This window comes from Aedes albopictus, chromosome 3, assembly GCF_035046485.1.
Source record: "Aedes albopictus strain Foshan chromosome 3, AalbF5, whole genome shotgun sequence".
NCBI lineage: Eukaryota > Metazoa > Arthropoda > Insecta > Diptera > Culicidae > Aedes > Aedes albopictus.
This window is the reverse complement of record NC_085138.1, coordinates 55,074,178-55,093,946: the sequence shown is the minus strand read 5'-3', so window position 1 is coordinate 55,093,946 and position 19,769 is coordinate 55,074,178. Positions and strand designations below refer to the sequence as shown.

At 39.7% G+C, this 19,769-nt stretch overlaps 1 protein-coding gene across 11 annotated transcripts in view; it reads right to left on the bottom strand.

Moving 5' to 3' along the window:
- Window positions 1–6,283: 6,283 nt before the first annotated feature.
- LOC109411329 (phospholipid-transporting ATPase ID) overlaps window positions 6,284–19,769 on the bottom strand; it is a 421,272-nt gene continuing 407,786 nt past the window's right edge. For all 11 annotated transcript variants that reach the window (XM_062859672.1, XM_062859671.1, XM_062859673.1 and 8 more), the window contains 7 exons: window positions 18,333–18,625; window positions 18,044–18,267; window positions 17,754–17,979; window positions 17,584–17,687; window positions 17,264–17,512; window positions 17,082–17,201; window positions 6,284–17,015 (listed from right to left, as the gene is read on the bottom strand). In XM_062859672.1, coding sequence (XP_062715656.1) covers window positions 16,653–17,015; window positions 17,082–17,201; window positions 17,264–17,512; window positions 17,584–17,687; window positions 17,754–17,979; window positions 18,044–18,267; window positions 18,333–18,625 — 1,579 coding nt within the window. In that variant the 3' untranslated portion in view covers window positions 6,284–16,652. The remainder of the gene's footprint in view (window positions 17,016–17,081; window positions 17,202–17,263; window positions 17,513–17,583; window positions 17,688–17,753; window positions 17,980–18,043; window positions 18,268–18,332; window positions 18,626–19,769) is intronic.

The following is a 19,769-nucleotide window of genomic DNA, read 5'->3' as shown; positions in this document are numbered from 1 at the left end:
ATCACAATATTTTAAAAGCAAGCGAATGGCTTTTATTTCTTAGAAAGTATTAAAACAACTGTATTTTTTCCTGTTGACAATATTTTAGTCGAGTAACTTGTTTTTCATCGATCAAATAGGATGGCCCACACTTATATGAAAGACAAAAAAATCGAAAAATACCAAGTCAACAAGTGGTGCCATCTCTGAGAAAACAAAGCTTTGACTTTCTCCTATTGCCGCATCAAAACAAAGGTGCCACCGTATATGGGATTTAACATTGTGACAGCAGTCGTGTTATAAGGCAATCTAGCGTTCATCACCCTTCTCTCTCAAGCAGCAGCAGAAGAGAGCATTTTTTTGTTTAATGTTTTCATAGGGAAACGTTTCCCTATGAAAACAAACCTATCCTCCTCGGGAGCCAAAAAGAGAAAGGTGATTAAACGTCAGATAGCCTTATGACTACACAGCTAGGGTGGCGATATCTGTTCATTTCATAGCGGCCGTTTAAGTAATTTCAGTGATCGATTGTCGAACATTTTGGAGATTAGTTTTAGTGGTGTAGTAAAGAAATGCAGGAAACTGACGATATGACACAAATCACAGTAAAATAGACATAACACAAACAAAATTCCCATCTCAAATATCCTAGACAAGACCTTTGCAATTTGAAGTACACGTGTTTGTACAAACATTTGCGAGTTCGCCATGAGGGGCAAACAATCTCTACATGAAAATATCGTCGTCGCGGTTGAAACCCGAAGCTTCCCCACGCGCGACAATCGAGTTTTCTCCAAATCCATATGTGAAACCAAACGTCGGATGTAGTGCGCTGAGCAGCGGATCTGGCCCTCTATCCAGCGCACTATGCCCGACGTACGTCCGACGCACGGTTTGGGAGAAAGATCGATTTTCGCGTGTCAAAAATTCCGATTTTCAACTGCACGAACAATAAATGTTTGCTTCAAAATACCTCAGTCGCAAAATGTAAGTGATTCCGTTTATTTCAATTTGTTGCACAATTGCGCCACAGGTAAGCAAAAGCGTTTTGAAACCTAAATTGCGATTTTCTCAGTTGAGTTTATCAACATGCAAAGACAAAATTATCGATTATTAATATCGATTTTCCGATGCATTGAAATTAGCGAGGCATCCCTACCGCGCTTTCGCTCAGCCGTGTTCGATTGTATTGATATCTTTAGGATGCAGGAATAATACGTGAACCGTCGAACATTTATTACATATTCCTTCTAAATAACGTGTTTAACCGGAAGAAAGTGAATATAAATTGAAGAAAACATTCAGACTAAGCAGTGAGATAGAATATTAAAACAATATTCTTATGTTTTCACGGTGAAAAAGCTTAATGTGTGAGCAGTGCCAAGAGAAATGTTTGCATGAGCAACATATTTTTGTAGGAATCTCGTAGTTTTAATGTTACACCGGTGTTATTTTGTTGTGAGGACTATTTCATGGCACTTGAGAGGTGATTTCGAACGAAGTCTTCCCGGTAAGTACTGTATATTCAATGTATTCTGCTAAAACATACACTGGGTCATTTTACCCCATCTTGGCGTTTTGGGCCATGTTCCCCTACGGTTATCCTTGCTTTGCTTTGCTTTGCTTTGCTTTTGCTTAATTCTGAATGAACTCTTATGCAGAAATTTAAAATTGTAGCCCTCACAAGGGCTGTTTAAATTTGATTTCGCAAAACCAAATCTGTTTACTGTTGATTTCTTCCTTCGCTGATGGTGCTGGATCCGATGATGAAAATTTTTCCGCGTGCTGCTGTACCCATCCGCAGCCGCACTGGGAGATTTCAAATGAGCCACCGTCGATGAAACCGGGCCTACTGTCCGGTGTGCGGGACAACCGTTCGACTCGGCGACCAAAGCAAACTGAGCTCCGCTTTCCGCCCGGCGATGCTTCTGCATCGATGGGTCAAAGAATAATGAACGAAGATGAGAAGAAGCAGTTTGCTTTTATGCTGCACAAAGGTATGGTTTCCCCTCTTGAACGTGATTGGTTAGATACGAGGGGAGTCAAAATCAATGATGCCATACAAATTTATCTGTAATCATTTATTTTTGCAGAATATTCAAAATAATTTAAAATGATAATTATTAACCTTTTCCTGAACAGTAGACTTAGGATTAACCAATATTATAATATTTGAATATTTGAAATTCGAAAATTCTTATGGAAATTTGGCAACGCTGGTTAAAAATTTTCATTTTCCAGTTAACCAGCAATTTTTTCTAAGTTGGGCCAATTTCTATTTGATGCGCGCATAAGTTTATACACAGTACATTGAATTTAGAACTGATTCGACATCAAGCGGTTAAATTCTTTCCGATGAAAATTCCCAGTTGCCGTGTCATGCCTATCCGCTACCGCACTGGGGAAATGTGAATGAGCCTCCATCGCCGCTGCTACTCGGTTGCTGTTGGTGCGTCTACCGCGCACGGCAGCGCTTTCGCTGTAGTTGGTTTTAATATGTCGGCACTTACGTGTTTGCTTTCTAGGATAATTCTGAATGAACTCTTATGCAGAAATATAAAATTTTAGCCCTCACAAGGGCTGTTTAAATTTGATTTCGCCACACCAAAATATAATCCACTTTCAGGAGGGATATTTTCCTCCGGCGAAGATGTTGGATCCGATGTTGAAATTTCCTTTCCGTTGCTGCCGGGCACATGCGTTACCGCACTGGGAAAATGCGATTGAGCCACCACCGCCGGTGCTGCTTGGTTGCCGACGGCACGTCCAACGCGCTCGGCAGTGTGAAGCAGAATGGAAGAGCGAAAATGCTCTCTCCCGCTTTACCGCGGTCGACGCTCGGAAGAATACTAACTCAGACCGGCAGCGGTCTGCCGATGCGTTCCCATCGAGTAGTCGAAGAGGACTGATGGAAGATGAGAAGAAGCAGTAATCTTTTATACTGCCCGTTTCTTCCTCAAACTTGTGCTCGCACGTGATTGGCTGGATAAAATAAAAACATGGGTTCACTATTTCCAAATTTTCAATAGTTTAGAATTGAAAATAGTAACTTTTGTGTATTGTAGAAAATTGTTGTGCAGTTTTCCCATCGATTCGAGCTATAATCCGGAAAATCCATCGATTACTTTTTGAGTTATTAGCGTTTGAAATCTGATGCAATTTCGTGACGGTCGCAAAATTTTAGATTTTCATTTTGCACCCGGTGCCGTGGTACAATACCGTACCTTCCCCTTAGACGTAGTTTACGTCAAAATTTTCAATCGTCTCAATCACGAAAACACAACAGAACATAAATGTGCTATGTTATCCAGATAAATAACACCTTTCGATCACAGGATGACGAGGTTTCTTTAATTGGTTTGGGTTCATCAATCAAGTGTGTTTTGAATGACTGTTGACAGTCATTGCTGCTGTTTCCATAGCTTATATTTGTGTAGAAAAACTAATCCTAATCGGGCACCCCGATTAAGTTTAACCCTCTAATACCCAATCCCGCCTTTAGACGGGGTATAGTTTGAGCATTTTTGTACTTTTTGTTTCGTGGAAAATCAATTTTTTAATATTTTTGGCTGATATTTCGGACTGTTCTGTATATCTCAAAATAATTTTTGGTGTATTCTAAAGCGTATTTACATTTTCTAAAAATCATTGAAAAAATGATGTTTTAGTCACCTTTTAGAAGTCATTGTTTATTTAGTATTGAATCGCTACAATTCACATATTTTAAATTTTTCCCAAATCATTTTATCCTTGTTTAATGGTTTAAGTGAATCGAATACAGTCTAAAATTATTTTCCTTAAAATTACACGGAAAATAAAATTTTATGTGAAAAAAATTTAAAATAATAATATTTCAACAACAATCATAAAATCTCAAAATGTTTTCATCTCAAAAAATCCGTTCCCCAAATTGGCTTCCAGGAAAAATATAACAGTGTGGGGATGCTCAAAAATAAAAATTAGAAAAATCAAAAACTGAAATTCACGAAATCGAGAATTAAAAAGAATCATCTTCCAAAACACGTTTAAATCGATTTTAGATGACGAAAAATGATATTTAGATCAAAATCAAAAATTTGGGTATTAGAGGGTTAATTACTAGAGCTGTATAACTTGAAGACCGTGTCAGGAAAAGGTTTACATCTGTAGTACATACTTGAGTTGACTGCTGCCCGAAATGTCCTGAAAGTTGGCAATCAAAACAGATAGGATTGCATTTCATGAGCCTCTATCATACCAGTACCCTATCAGGTATCAGAAGGCCGGCTCCAGAGGCACGTTATCCTCCATTTGAGACTTTTGTGCCATCGCCATACATATAAGCCTATTTCATCATTTACCTGAGGGAGAATGGGACAAGGGATGGAATGGGATTAGGAAAGGGAAAGGTGAGGAAATAGGAAGGGGTGCCCTAGAGCAACGAGAGCTCATAGCCCATACCACAACGGAATGTAGAATTAGCATTTAAGTTAAAATACACAAAAACAAAAACTAAAAAAAAAAACATACCACAACGGGTTAGATCAGTGTTCTGAAAAGCTACGTTTGAGCGAGTACTTTCTTGAAAACGTATACAACTTTGTGTAAAAGAGTCACTGTGGTCATATCAAATTGGGAGGCATGTGAGTTCACATGAATAGGCATGTCAGCTAAACAAACATCACAGATGTTATAATCGACAATGCGTTTCAAGCATTTCAGAAAGAACGAGGTAACCAGGAACTCATCGTGGGTTGCTGTGTCAGCCCATTACCATTGATCACCTAAATGACTTCGAACTGGCTGATGATGTTGCCACATGTTGCTCTCTTAGCTTAACGGCTCTCTGACAGAGCAAGCTCGATGATCTTGCCGACCGCTCCTCAGCGGCAGGTCTTACCATCAACGTCAATAAGACCAAAACGTTGGATATAAACACGGCCAACTTTTCCAGTTTTACGGAAGCTGGGCAAGCAGTGGAGAATATTGAAGGCTTCCAATCCAATATCTTGGTAGTCAAATGGCGGCCGATGGTGGTACCAAGATCGGCATTGGTGCACGGATCAAGAAGGCGAGAGATGCTTTTGTGCGAGTTTAGGAAATGTGTGGAAAAACAACCAGATCAGTCGACGCACCAAAATCCGAATTTTCAACTCGAACGTGAAATATGTGCTGCTATACGCCAGTGAAACCTGGTGTGTATCAGCGGAGAACACACAACGGCTGCAGGTCTTCATCCAGGGCTCCCATCTACTGAGCATAGAAAATCAGGACATTTCATGTATTTTCTCAAAAATTAGCAAAACTCATCGGATTTCTTAAGAAATTTTGGCCAAAACTAGTCCAAAATCAGGACATGTCCTGCTAAATCAGGACGGATGGTAACCCTATCTTCATCAATAGATGCTTGCGGTATATACACTGTGGTGCATAATTGATCGGACAAACGCCGATTTTCATACAAAATGGCCAAGTTTGAGATGCTGTAACTATGGTTTGCTTTGATGGATTGAGCTCAATTTTTGACACGGAACTACAAATATGCTGAATTTTGTGTATACAAAGTATAAAATGTTTTCGTTCACAGGTCTGGGCGTGGCAAGGCGTTGAAAAAATTGCAAAAGTGATCGGACAGCGGCACGCGTGTAAATCAAAGGGGTACCGCTGTCCGATCACTTTTGCAATATTTTCAACGCCTTGCCACGCCCAGACCTGTGAACGAAAACATTTTATACTTTGTATACACAAAATTCAGCATATTTGTAGTTCCGTGTCAAAAATTGAGCTCAATCCAACAAAGCAAACCATAGTTACAGCATCTTAAACTTGGCCATTTTGTATGAAAATCGGCGTTTGTCCGATCAATTATGCACCACAGTGTAATTCGTGCATAGTGGCCTCACAATTGGATCTCCAACGTGGAGTTCCACCGTCGATGTCAGATGTCATCAAAAGCCGATAGCGCCAGAATTTCGAGAGCGAAAGTAAACATGGGTCGGCCACACTCTACGCAGGGGCGGAAACGAAATCTGCAAGCAAGCGTTAGACTGGATGGAACCCAGCAAGACATCGCAGCAGTGGCAGACCCAGAGGCTCATGGCGGCGCAGCCTCAACAACGATATAAAGCAAGTCGACAGATATTTGACCTGACCACAGGTCAAGGCAATGGCGGGCAATCGCCCAGGACGGAAATCTTTCAATTTGGCCCTCTGCACCACCGTGGGTGCTCAGTACTGAAACCCAACTCAAGCAAGAAGAATAATTGGGTCATTCTTGTCGGAATAATCCCAGGAATTTCGGATGAAATAACTAAACTCGTCAACCTCAAGTTTCCATTTTCCGCTTTATTTCTCATTACGCCACAGGCCTATATCAATCTGGCTCACACAGTACACCATGGGACAGATCAACTATCCCAGCACGGGTTTTACGTTTCATTTCAGACGGGAATGCAAGAATAAAATTTGATTTACGTGCTCTTTGACAACAACATCGATGATGAAATGATTGTGTATGTGAAATAAACGGATTCGCGCACCGATACTATACTCTGTTTATCACACACGTTCTTTCCGACTCTTTTCTAAAATATGCTACGTCTAACATAAAAAATAGTTAGCTTTGTGTTTAAATTAGGTAACAATAATCGTGAAACAGGAGCTGCTTCGGTCTAAAACTTACTGATTGCACTTAGGAGACAAAATAGGAAACTTAAAACACTATATAAAGCTAAAGCAATACTTATTCCATATCACTAGACTGGATTCACCGCATTGGCCTAAGAAACCTCTAGAGAGACTCTTAACAACACTTAAGACACGTTTTGGGGGGTACTGTGTAATGTACCAGCAGCATCCTACAGCTGATGTGATTATGCGACGTTTTTGCCATTGTTTTTTTTTTTGGTAATGTATATGTACTGTTGTTGTAAATGGTAATCGATGGTAACTGCTTGCTTGTGATTGAATGTGTGTTGTGACTGACGACACAGGGCAGCGGGGATTTCAATTCTAGTAATTGCGCTATACTCTCCATCGGTACTACGAAACTTAGAATTACAAAACAGGTCAACAACAAGTTTGATTTTAAATCAAGAAGGCATCTTCGTTATCTGTTTGTTCCTCCAAATTATTATATGTTAGCTTTTGTGTGTTCTTTTTGTCGATGATGGTCGACCCAGCCGGGACCGACATTCGTGAAAATGTTCCCGCCATTTTGAGAATTCTTGATTAAAGAGTTGTAGCAACGTGCCGTATTTTTTATTGTACATGATAGGAAACATTCAACCGATAAACATTACACTTGACATCATTCGCGCCCTCGCTCCGCTTTACGTGGTATCGTTTCCATGGGAAAATTTGATCATTGAACATCAGAGGCGCGATTAACGATCGAATGGCGTGAGTTGAACCAATAGGACACGATCAATGAAGTACTAGATTTGTAGCAATGAGCTGAATTTTTGTATGGTGAGATGGTAAATTCTCTGTTTCAGCAATGAAATGGTGCAGAAAGCGTGGGTATATTACGATTACTTGCCTAATTTGATACTGTTTGGGCAAGGACAATTATTAATCGAATGGCTTTCTTTGCCTTCCATTGCATGAATTTGTATATTGTGATACACTATGCCCAAGAAGTCGAGAGAGTTTTTTCGATGGGAACTGAAATCGATCTCGCCGTCTCCGGATTGGCGATCCAAAGTCTTATTCACTAGGCTAACCTGCAACCTAACAAATCACTGGATGTATTTTCAGAAATTTCATTGCAATCTCTGGGCAATTATGTCATTAAATCTCTGAATGAAATTTCTCGGAAATATATTCCTTCCAAAATTCCGCTAGAAATTGCTACAATAATTCCATCTGGAATTATTCGAAGTTTTTCTTAGGCTTAGAAATTTTGTACAAAAATCCCTTTAGGAGTCCATCCAAGTGTTCCAATAATTCGTCCAGAAATTACTGCAGACATGGATTTCTTATTTTTCTTTAAATGGGGATCTACAGATATTCTTCCAGGAATTTGCTAAAAAAGTTCTCCTGAAATTTTCTAGGGATTTGCTTCCGTGAATCCTTATGGGGTTTCTTCAGAAATTCCTCCAAGAAATCCTTCAGAGATTCATCTGGGAATCCCTTCTGTGTTTCTTTCAGAAATAGCTTCAGAGATTATTTTAAGAACTCTTCTTAGGATGCCTTCAGAAATTCGTCCTGGAATTTCAGAAACTCCTCGAGAAGTTGATCCAGGAAGTGTTTAGAGATTCCCTTAGGAATTCCTCCTGGAATTGCTTCCAAGATCCCTCCTGGGGGTTCTTCAGGAACTCCTCCAAAGTTTCCTTCAGGAACTGCTAAAGGAGTTACTCCATGAGCTCTTTTACGTCCGCTTTTAAGAAAACCTTCAGGGCTTCAGGATTTCCTCAGGAATTTCAGCGATTTCTTTAATACTTCCTCCTGGAATTTCTACAGAAACTCCTCCTTCAGGAATTCTTCCTGTAGTTTCTAGGAATTCCTCAAAGGATTTATCCAGATATACCTTCATCTGAGAATTCCTCTAAAAATTCTCACAGGGATCCGTTCAGGAATTCTTCAACAAATTCCTCCAGTTATTCCTCTAGAGATACCTCAAGAAATTTCTTTAGAGATACCTCCAGGGATTCCTTCCGGCATTCCTCCTGTAAGTGCTCCAGGGATACTCCAACGATTTCTTGTAGGGATTTACCATGCAGAATTTCATCCAGGAATTCCTCTACAGATTTCTCAAGGAAATTCTCTAAAGCCTTCAGGAATTTCTACAGACATGTCTCCAGGAATTTCTACAGGGGTTCCTCCAGGCATTCCTACAAGAACTCATTTAGGAGATCCTCTAGGGATTCCTCCAGGATTTCCTTAAGGACTAGCTCCAGGCATTTCTCCGAAAGTTCATCCAGGGATTTCTATAGGGATTCCTCCAGGCACTCCTCCAGGAATACCTCCAAGCAAGCTTGTTATTCAATAAAAATATTCGCGATACGATGCGATTTGCATTCGCCAGCAAATAAGTTTGCAACCTCTTTGCATCTGGTCATCGATTAGCAGTGCACGGTTCATTCGCATACGATTGAGTACGGTTGATACATTGAAATGAGCACTTGTGTGGTAATAATTTGCAACATTGATTCGAAGAATTCTACCAGGAATTACCCCAGGCATTTCTTCGAAAATTGCTACAGGAATTACTTCAGAAATTCCCCCAGGAATTCCTTTCTGAATTCATCTAGGAATTATTTCAGGTATTCCTCCAGAAGTTACTCCGAGAGTTCTCTCTGAAGTTCCTCCAATTATTTCAAGAATTTCTTCAGGAATTCAGCCAGTAGTTTCCTGCAATTCTTCCAGAGTTTTTTGCACAAATTCATCCTGGAATATCTCCATCAGGGATTCCTTCAAGGACTCCTCCAGGGATTCCACTACAAATTCCACGAAGGAATTTCTTTCAAATTCTTCTAAGGATTCTTTCTGAGATTCCTACAGGAATTCCTTAACTGATTTCTCCTGAACTTCCCCAGAAATTCCTTCTCGAAATCTCGAATTCCTCCTGAAATCCCTCAAGAAATTCCTCTAGGAATTTCTTCAGAAAGTTTTCTAGGGGTTCCTGGCAGAATTTCTCTAGAGCTTCCAAGTATTCATTCAGGAATTCTTTCAGGGATAATTCCACAGAATTTTCCCAAGAATTCCTCTAGGAATTTCGTTAGGAATTTATCCAGAAGTTCCTCCAGGCATTCCTCCTGCGGTTTCCAGGAATTCATCGAGAGAGTTTACCAAGAATAATCCTCACTCCGGAACTCATCCAAGAATTTCTTCAGGAATTATTCTAAAGATTCCTCCAGGAATGTCTTCATGGATTCCTTCCAGAATTCCTATATCCTCCAGAAATTCATCCAAGATATTTTCCAGGGTTTGCTCCAGGAATTCATCTAGGCATTCCTCCAGGCAGTTATTCAGGAATTTCTTTCGGAATTCCCACAGAGATTCCTCCGGGGTTTCCTCCAAGTATCCCTGCAGGAATTTCTCCAGGAATTCCTTCAGGAGTTCCTTCAGGAATTCCTCCACGGATTCACCCAGGAATTCCTGCAGGGATTTCTCTAGGAATTCGTCTAGGGATTGCTACAAGAATTCTTTCAGAAGTCCCCCATGAAATTCGTCCAGGAAAGCAAATTATATTTTTAAAAATGTTTACAAATTTTCTTCTGTAAAATCCTAGGGTTACACAAAAAATGTATGCATGTTCTACCTGTCTTACCCCGATACTCGCGCCTCTGATTGAACTGATATCGATCTTTTTTTTCTCTCGTAAATATATAATAGAGTTATTCTGTTTTTCTTGATTTGATTTTGATAACACTTTCGAGTAGTGTTATTTGAGTTAACCATACGCTGAGATTCAGCCAGTTTCGACAAATAGGTACCTAAACTTAATACACGTTGCAACGGGTATATTTTATTGGTTTGTTCTAGTAGTTTTACTATAAATATTTTTTTTAGATAAAGATAAATCAATATGTACATCGAGTTGTAAAATTTACTGACTGATCACAATGAATGGCTGTTTCATTTATTAATATCTCAACAAGTTTTTTTTTTTTTACACATTTAGTAGGTATAGATCTCAAATGATGGTAAAAGCTATTTTCTGATCTGAATGAACAATGCGTCAGCGAAAGTGATTTCCATCCGATAGTTTTCGATGGTGCTGTGCTGGCTGCTGTTATACGAGATGATGGGACCGCCAGCGATGTATGAAATCTAAACGTTGTTTATAGCCTATTATTGTAACCTTTTTATGTGTCTTTCATCTGTTCGGTTTATATGTCACTTAGGTTGAGTAGCTGAGATACTGACTTTCTTATTTATATTCTTCTTTTCTATTTGATCTGTTGTTTTGCTAAATTTTCTTTAAATTGTTTAGTCAGAGAGACTCGAATGATAAAGGCAAAGTTTCCTTACGTGCTAGTAAACGATCAGTATTGTTTTCGCTTTGTTCCTTGGTCTTTTCCCACCCATGCCATTCACACTCGCTTTCGGAATTAACACACGCACACACACCCGAATATACATCTCTCTGATCTGATAAATCGCTTCGCATTTATTTTGTTGGTATATTAAAATGATAAACCATTTGTTTTCGGTTCGATAATATTTAAATACTTTTGTTTTCTGTGTTCATTTAATGAAACGATATGACATGACAACAGTGGTATAATTTTGGTTTTACTAGGGCTTTGTGGGGGCCCTACTTTTTGAACTACACGCTTTCTTTTTTTTGCGGAGCGTGAATCCCACTATTACATACAAACAGTTCTGGAAGAATGTTTGACGGGACTCGGTGTAGAAACAGTACTTCAGAAAGTTGCATAAATATGATATTGAGTCGATAGTAAACTGAATGGTGATAATGGATTTATACAGGGTGTTAGGTTCGTGAGTGCAAACTTTTAAAAGGGTGCAAGAGGACCATAAATGGTGAAAAATAAAGTTCTACGCATATGGTAAAATCTCAACCGTTACGTAGTTATTGAAGTTTACATGTTTTTGATTATTATTACCTTAACTGGCTATAACTTTAAAATGGTCAAACTTATCGCAGTTTTTTACCCTTATTCAAAAGATTATTGAATTGTCTATCAAATGGCATCGATTAGTTTAGTTAAATAACTAAGTTTTCTAGAGCAAACAGCTCAAAAGTAGTGTGTTTTAATTTGTTTTTGTCAATTATCTTTGAAAAATGCGTAATAAATTAAAATTCTTCTTATGCAAAGATGAGGCCCCTGTTCCACTCTACAATTCGTTCTTTAACACCAAACTTTTAGCTCTTATGTTCGATTTAAATGTTCGGCACAGTGCGCAAAAAAGTGCTTACCTTGACAGTTGCAAATTTATCTGAAATGTGATGTTTAAATCAAAATTGCAAGAAAACGATAAGAGATAGAAGTTCGATGTCAAAGAACGAATTGTAGAGTGGAACAGGGTCCACAACATTGCTTAAGAAAGAATTTTAATTTATTAAACGTTTTTCAAAGATAATTGATAATCCTATTCAATATTTTTCCCTGAATTCCTTCCGAGAGCCCTTCTTGCTTTTACAGGGTTTACCTAAGTTTTATTTTCGAGATTTCTCCAGAAGTTTCCCTCAAGATTTCAAAGATTTTTTTCCGCATTTGATCTCAGAAGTTTTCCGGTGTCCCTTCTGGGATTGCTGTTAGTTGTTCTTGGGATTTCTTGTACAGTTTCTTCAACTATTTCTGCTAGAGTTTTCCATGAAGTATCTGCAGTAGTAACTCCCGATATTTATTCCAAAACTTTTTCTGATAACATTCCAGAATCTTGCTGGATTCCTTCCAAAACTCATCCAAAGTTTCTCCATAAATCTACTGTAGTAATTTTCCGGGGTGGCGTTTACCACCAGTTTATCCTATGTTTTAAACGAGATTTCTACAGAAATTCTTTCAGAGGGTTTACCAGGATTTCTCTTAAAGGTCCTAGCGGAATTTCTCCCGTAACTCCTCCCACGATTTCTTTAAGTTGTTTTCAGATTTTCTCCTAGAATTTCTCTGATGTTGCCTCCCGGAATTACTAGGGTGTCGCGCCACTTGGGCGGTGGCTTCTATATTCGTCTGTTTTCCACTATAACTCAGTCAATGTTGAACCAATTGACTTGAAATGTTATACACGGGTAGATACTATACCTATCTCACCATATTCCAAAAGTTGTGTCAATTGGTTCAAATTTGACTGAGTTATAGTGGGAAACAGACGAATATGGAGCCTCCGCCCAAGTGGCGCGATTCTCTACCACATATTTTTTTCCTACGCATCCAAATTTTTCTAAGAATTTTTCCTGAAGTTCCTCTCAAAATTTCTCCAGTAGACTTGCCCGGAGTTTCTAGCAAGAGTGAACTCTTGATGGATGGATTGAGTTTCTTGCCATACTTGTTTGGGAATTTTGTAGGTTGTTTCCTGTAAACAAGAACGTTTTCGAACATCTGGCAAGAGTTTGATTATATCTCATTTTAGAATATTAAGATACTCAGCAAACTTGTACATTGTGTACATTGTTCGTTTTTTTTCTACAATTGCCAAGTAGGAGGTGAAGATTTTTAAAATTTCCGGATAGTATCTCCTAGTCATTTGAAACGATCGAAAAATCAATAGGGTTATGTAATAATCTATAGAGGAAGAATGTCACTGACGTCGCCGTCACATTTCTTGCTGGCGGAGATAGACAGGAATGTAAGTGTCAAAGCGAAAACGCATGCAATTTGACAGATAGATACCCGGCATGTTTTCGAGGGAGAACAAAGGGAACACCAGCGTCATTTGTCCTCTATTTTTTTTTAATTTTTATTTAAATGCTAATTCTACACTACATTTGTCCTCTATAGTTTATTAACTCTATTGAAAATTCCGTTCTTTTAGCATGACTAGGTGATACTATAACTTCAACTCTGTAAATATAAGAACTACAACGTGGTGCTCTTGGTGATAATTGTAAGGGATTAGGTTTCTAAAATAAGTTATAGTCATATGAGTCAAACTCTCGTCAGATGATCGACAAAATCTTAGCCGTTGGAGATTCCGGAAAGATCTCTAGACAATCCCGTGAAAACCTAAAAAAATCAGGAGAATCACTGCAAGAAATCCTGGGAACAACTGCGAGAAAAAGCCTTCAAAAGAAATCGTGCAAGGAACTCCATGAGAAATATCAGCAATAGCTCTTGTATAAATCCTAAAAGGAAATCCGGAAGGAACTCCTGAAAAAATCTTGTGAGAGAGTTCAAAGTAAATCCAGAATGTGGTGTCATGTTAAGGTAAAATCTCATGAAGAGATTCTCTCAGCAGAGAGTAAAATCCTAGGTAAAACCTCTACTGCAGGCGGCAGTGTTGGCAGAAACTCAAATTCTCAAATCTCATGCTTGAGTGGTTTCACGCGCGATTCTTGACTCGCCAAACTCACCGCCGAAAAAATCATGCATGAAATGACTCGCGATTTTACTCATTGCTTTATTTCTTGGTATTCTTATTACTTACTTCGATGTTTTTAGGATTATATGACAGAACAATAGCAAACCTATAGTACAACAACATTGGATGCCGTTCAAATTAATTTGGGTTCGTTTTACAAGCGAACGAGATCTCGACGCTTGATTCGTGAGAGCGAGATTTTGCATGAAAATCTCGCGCGTGAAAAAATGATTCAGAATCGCGCGCGAGTTTGCTCACGCAGGAGCGGTTCATGAGTGTGCTTTGAGTGTGATTTTACCAACACTGGCAGGCGGTATAGAATATATTATTAAGATTTATGTAGTTCTCTAAGGACGTTTCCCGCTTTTCCTGCAGTCCCGATGTCCGGTTACTTCACAGAATAACCCTGCGAAACATTCCGGGAGCTACACCGGAAGTAATATTCTGAAAGAAGTCCCGGGATCTCAGTAAAACCTCAAGAGAATCTTTAAGAAATATCCCAGCTGTAAAATCCCGGTTGAAATTCTAGAAGAAAGCTTACGATTTCTTAGAGAAATTACAGGAAGAACAGGAAATTCCAGCGAGGGACTCTGGGAGGAATACATGAAAACCCTGTGGAAGAAATCCAGGAAGAATCTCCTGCCGAAAATCTCTGGAACTACTCCTGGGGAAATTCCGAGAGAAACACCGAGCAGAATCGCAGAAAGTATTCAAGGGGAATCACTAGAGAAACTCTTGGAAGGAATTTAACGACAACATTTGAGAAAAATTCTGGGTGAACTTATGTAGAGCTACCTGGATAAATTCTGGGAGAAATTCAGTGAGAATATATTCGAGTAGAATATAGGAGGAACTGCAGGAAATTCCGTGGCGGACTCTGCGAGCAATACCGAAAAAAATGCCAGATCCCCGTAAAAGCCTTAACAGAAATCGGTTAGAAATCGAGAATTGTGGAAGATTCCCAAAGAGAAAACTAGGAAAGAATGTTGGAAAATGAAGGAAGGAATCCGGAAGTACCACTGGGAGGGATTCAGGACGAAATACTAAGGAAAAACCATGAAAATACGGAAGGAATCATGTCAGAAATCCTGGAAGGTATTTTTCAAATGTTCCAGAATAAAATTCTGACGGAATTTCTGACGCGATCCATGTGGAGGAATTTCTGGATAGATTAACTTCCAGATTTATCCGCAATTTAACGGAATTGTCGGCTTACCGGAAATATCTGCTTGACCTAGGAACACCCCTTTAATTCTTTAAGCAGAGCTATCCAGATTCCTTCTTGGTTCTTTTGGTAATTGTGTATTCACACTGAATATTTCATTAATCATAGCGATAAACAACAAAACGAATTTGATGCAAACACCAGAAAGTGTAACCCTTTCATGATTCTCTTATCCTTAGCAAAATATTTCGTTATGAGTGATGTGATAGTGTTTGATTTCACAAGTGAATGTTTCAAAAATGGTTACAAAGCTTGATGTAGATCGACTAATACATAAAAATGACAAAACGCTATAATATGTAGTATCTCCACCGTGTTTATATGAAGAGTTGATAACTAGTGCAATGGAGGTCAGTTAAATGCACTGCCAGCAGCATCTTTCACTGACTTTTATCATTACAGTTTTCTACCTTTCAAAATAATTTCCTTATAATTCGTTACTCAAATAAAACACTCATCCATGGTACAATTTAGACACGCAGTGCTAATTAAAAAAGCATATTTTTTCCAAACATCTTTTACTTAATTAACGAATTAATTATCGATGTTTGCAGTTTAACCAGCCGAGAGGAAGTTCTACTTAAGGCGAAACTGGAAGCATTTTCTCATTTTTATTAAATAACGAAGCAATATTTTTAAAATCGGTTTTCGTGCACATGTAGAGTATGGATCAAGGTATTTTCTGAATTTTTTTGAGATGCAAAATGTTTTCCATTTTTGCAGAAACCATTTTTTTGTGAAATTTTGTTCAAAAATGGTTTCTGCAAAAACGAAAAACATTTTCCACTACAAAAAAAATTCAGAAGATATCTTGATCCATACTCTAAATGTGCACGAAAACCGATTTTGAAAATATTGCTTCGTTATTTAATAAAAAATCAAAAACCAAAAAGTGAGGAAATGCTTCCAGTTTCGCCTTAACTCCAAAAGCTAGACTTGACAATTATTGGCGTTAGTAAGAAATAGACAAATTGGAGTGGCATTGTAAAAGAGTTACTTGTCCTCTCGGTAAGACTCGAACGCACGGTTCCTACTCACTAGGCGTTACCACTACACTACGAGAAGACTGGTCGTGAGTCTCACCGAGAGGATGAGTAACTTTTTCCACTCCAGTTTATCAATTTTTCTCTCACGCCAGTATTTGTAAAGTCTAGGTTTTAGAGATCTTTTACTTGCCAAGATTAGCGTTGCATCGAATACCAAAAAGATAAAATGACTGACTCTACGACTCACCGATCCCCATCAAACATTCTTCGCTATGAACCGTACAATTTCGATAGATCTCCACGTGCAGCACCTGGAAGTCTGGAATAAATTCAATTTGTTTCTCCCAAAATAAACTAATAATTTAATTCGTAATTTCTCATTCCAAAAATTCGTCAATTTTCCTCGTTCCGTTAAAATCGCAATTCTCCCCTTAACATAAGCGCAGCAGGTAACTTTACTTCTTGTCATTCGGCTAAAAACTAAAACTCCCTCACAGATTGATCGTGTCCAGGTCCTGGCAGGGTGCCCGCGGACTGTGGCCACTGTTCGAACTGCCGGGCAGATTGGTGATCTGGCTTCCGTTGAGCGTCCCGTTGTCGCTCGCGTTCATATTGTTGGCATTGTTGGTATTGATGTTGTTGTTGTTATTGTTGCCGGTACCGTTGTTTCCGTTACCGTTGTTGTTGTTGTTGCTGCCGATCAGGTTGTTGCCGTTCTTTCCGGGCGTACCACCATCGGCGGCGATCATGCTCGCCTGTTGTTGCTTCTTGCTACCTAGCCCCAGCGGGAAAGCAAAGTCCTGCGGCAGTTTGCGCATGATCTTGCCGGATGTGATGAGCCGACCGAATCCTTCCTGTATTCGGGGAATGTGAGGGTTTGTAATATATTGGGAGATATGTGAGTGATTTGGATAACAAACCTGATGGGCAAAAGCGTAACCCGATCGCAATGATCGTCTTGCTCTTCGGGCTGAAGGTGTCCGCAGAACGTCACTGCTTTGCCTCGATCTTAGTTGAGCTAATCGCTGCTTCACACGAATCTGTTCAACGGAAAACATCATTTAGTAAAAGTATTCTCTACTCAGGATTCAACCGAACGAACCTTATCCGACAGACTAGGGAACACATCGACAAAGTAGAACCTAGAGGCCAAGACCGGTACCATGAGAACAATCACAGTTAGCACCGTTGTGAACCAGAAGGTAGCTTCTTTCATGGCTTGCGTTAGCGATCCGACGTACGGTCCACCGATGACGTAGTTGTAGAAGTAGTCTAGGAAAAAGTACCACAGCAGACTTCCCCAGATCATGATGTGGTTGAACACAGTCCAATAGGAAGTGTCCAAGGCAATCTTGATGGGATGGAAGAAAAGATGTTGTTAGGACTTGGGATCGATCAATGATCAGTGAATCAATAACTTACTTGGGCAGTATTATCCAGAATCAGGATCGTGGCTACCACGGACCCCAGCAGCATATGATCGTTAAGTACATATCCATCAGGGGAGATTCCGTCCTTGTAGGTACCTGAAGACAAATATCAAGTTTTAGTTATTCAAGGGTTCCTACCAAATGCTTACGAAGAGATCTTACCATACGGAATCAGAAACAGTATCAACGAGCTGAAGATCCCGTGCAGTACACTCCGGATGAACTCGGTCGTGTTAAATAAGGCATTGGTGATTCCGGGAGTGTACAACTTCGGATACTCGACGCTGTTCTTGTCTGAAACGTCCTGCTCAAAAATACCTAACGCTAGCACTGGCAACGATGTATAAAACAGATTGTACACGGATATAAACATGGGATCGAACACCGTCTGTAAACAACAACGTTGATTAGTTCTACAAACTCCCGAAGTCCGATTCATTCCCTCAACTCACTTGAGCACTGAAGCCACAGAAAAATGCATACCAAAAATGGCACAACGTGAATGCAAAGTTTTTGTAGAAAAAATAGCGCAGAAATTTACACATCCGATAGTAGGACCACCGTCCATGTACCAGTAGCAGTCTTTCGAGAAATTTGAACTGAGCTATCGAATAATCGCTGGCCAGCACGGCCTGCATACCTTCCTGCCCCGAAATGCCAACACCGATGTGGGCCGCTGCAACAGAAATACGCATTGAAGAAACAACTCCGATCAATCCTCATACCTTAAAACCAACTCACCCTTGATCATGGAAACATCGTTGGCGCCATCGCCGATGGCCAGCGTCACGGCGTTCTTGGACCGCTTGATCAGCTCCACCACCATGGCCTTCTGCAGCGGCGTCACCCGGCAGCAGATCACCGCCCGACAGTGCGAGGCAATCTCTAGGAACTTGGACTCCATATCGGGCTGCAAACAGTGCACCAGCGAGTGCCCGTTGATGACGAGCGCCACGCCGGCACCTTCGTCCAGATCGGACATCGAGGTGTCCGTCTTGCCCGTCAGTCCGTCGGTATAGTTACTACAATTTACACTAAAATGGCGTGAAATGGGATTTAGTACGGCGGTTTCTTTCTTGCGAGTGTGATAAATTTTGTGCCAATAGATTTGGAAGAATTTTGAGCAATATTATCATCCGGGATTTGGTTTCCAAAACTAGAACAATCGGATTTGCGATCCGTCCAACTTACGGGTATATGAGGAAGGGATTGGCGATACCAAGTGTTTTGACTGGCTTACATTCCGGAACGCTTTTCGGACTGATTTGGATTGCATTCAGAGCAAAGCTATCGGTAAATAGCTACAACAAGTTTGTTTCAACTTTTTCAAAACTACTACTACTCTTGGAGATAATGGCTAAAACAAATGATCTAATGAACATTCAAATGGTTTATGAAAAATAAAACAAAACAAAAATGGTATCGGGTGGAATAATGGTTCTAAAAGTTAGTAGGAGCATACATTTTAATACGTGGTAAATAATAACGAGCACTTGGATGGGATAATATGTAGGGGTAGTCGGGGTAATTTGACCAATGGGACAATTTGAGCACCACTGGGAAATCACCTATAATGTAGTATTTTTTGCAAATTCAATCTACAGCTCTAAGGGCCGATTTCTTCACCCGGGCTTAAATTTTAAACCAGGCTTAGCAAAATTTTAAGCTGGGCTTAATTTTTTTTTTTCGGTTTCTTCACCTCGACTTAACCACTAAACCCGGTTTAACCCTAAAAGGGATACCTGGGGTCCATTGGACCCCAGGCGCCTTTCAGAGCTCATCTTTGATGGAACACACTCAGCGAGGTGACGAAACTGGGGCCATGAAGGTATCCCTTTTAGGGTTAATAAAGCTACGGTTTACGTTAAGTGTGGCTTATTTTAAGCGGTGCTCCGAGGTGGCTTAGCAGCGCTAAGCCAAGCTTAAGCCGCAAATTGCAAAGTTTGAATTTCTTCACCTGCTTCACCGTGTTGATAGTTTTGGCAATCAGGAAGTCGAAAGTACATTTGCATTGAAGTTTCTATTTATTTTAATCCGGTCCTTCCATAATTTCAGGTCACAATAACATATTTTTGTCTCTTATGGTTCAAGAGATATTATTTTTTTTTAACTAACAAACTTAGGATGACACTCAAAAAAAATCTTCCAATAAGTTTTATACACTGATTTATAACAAAA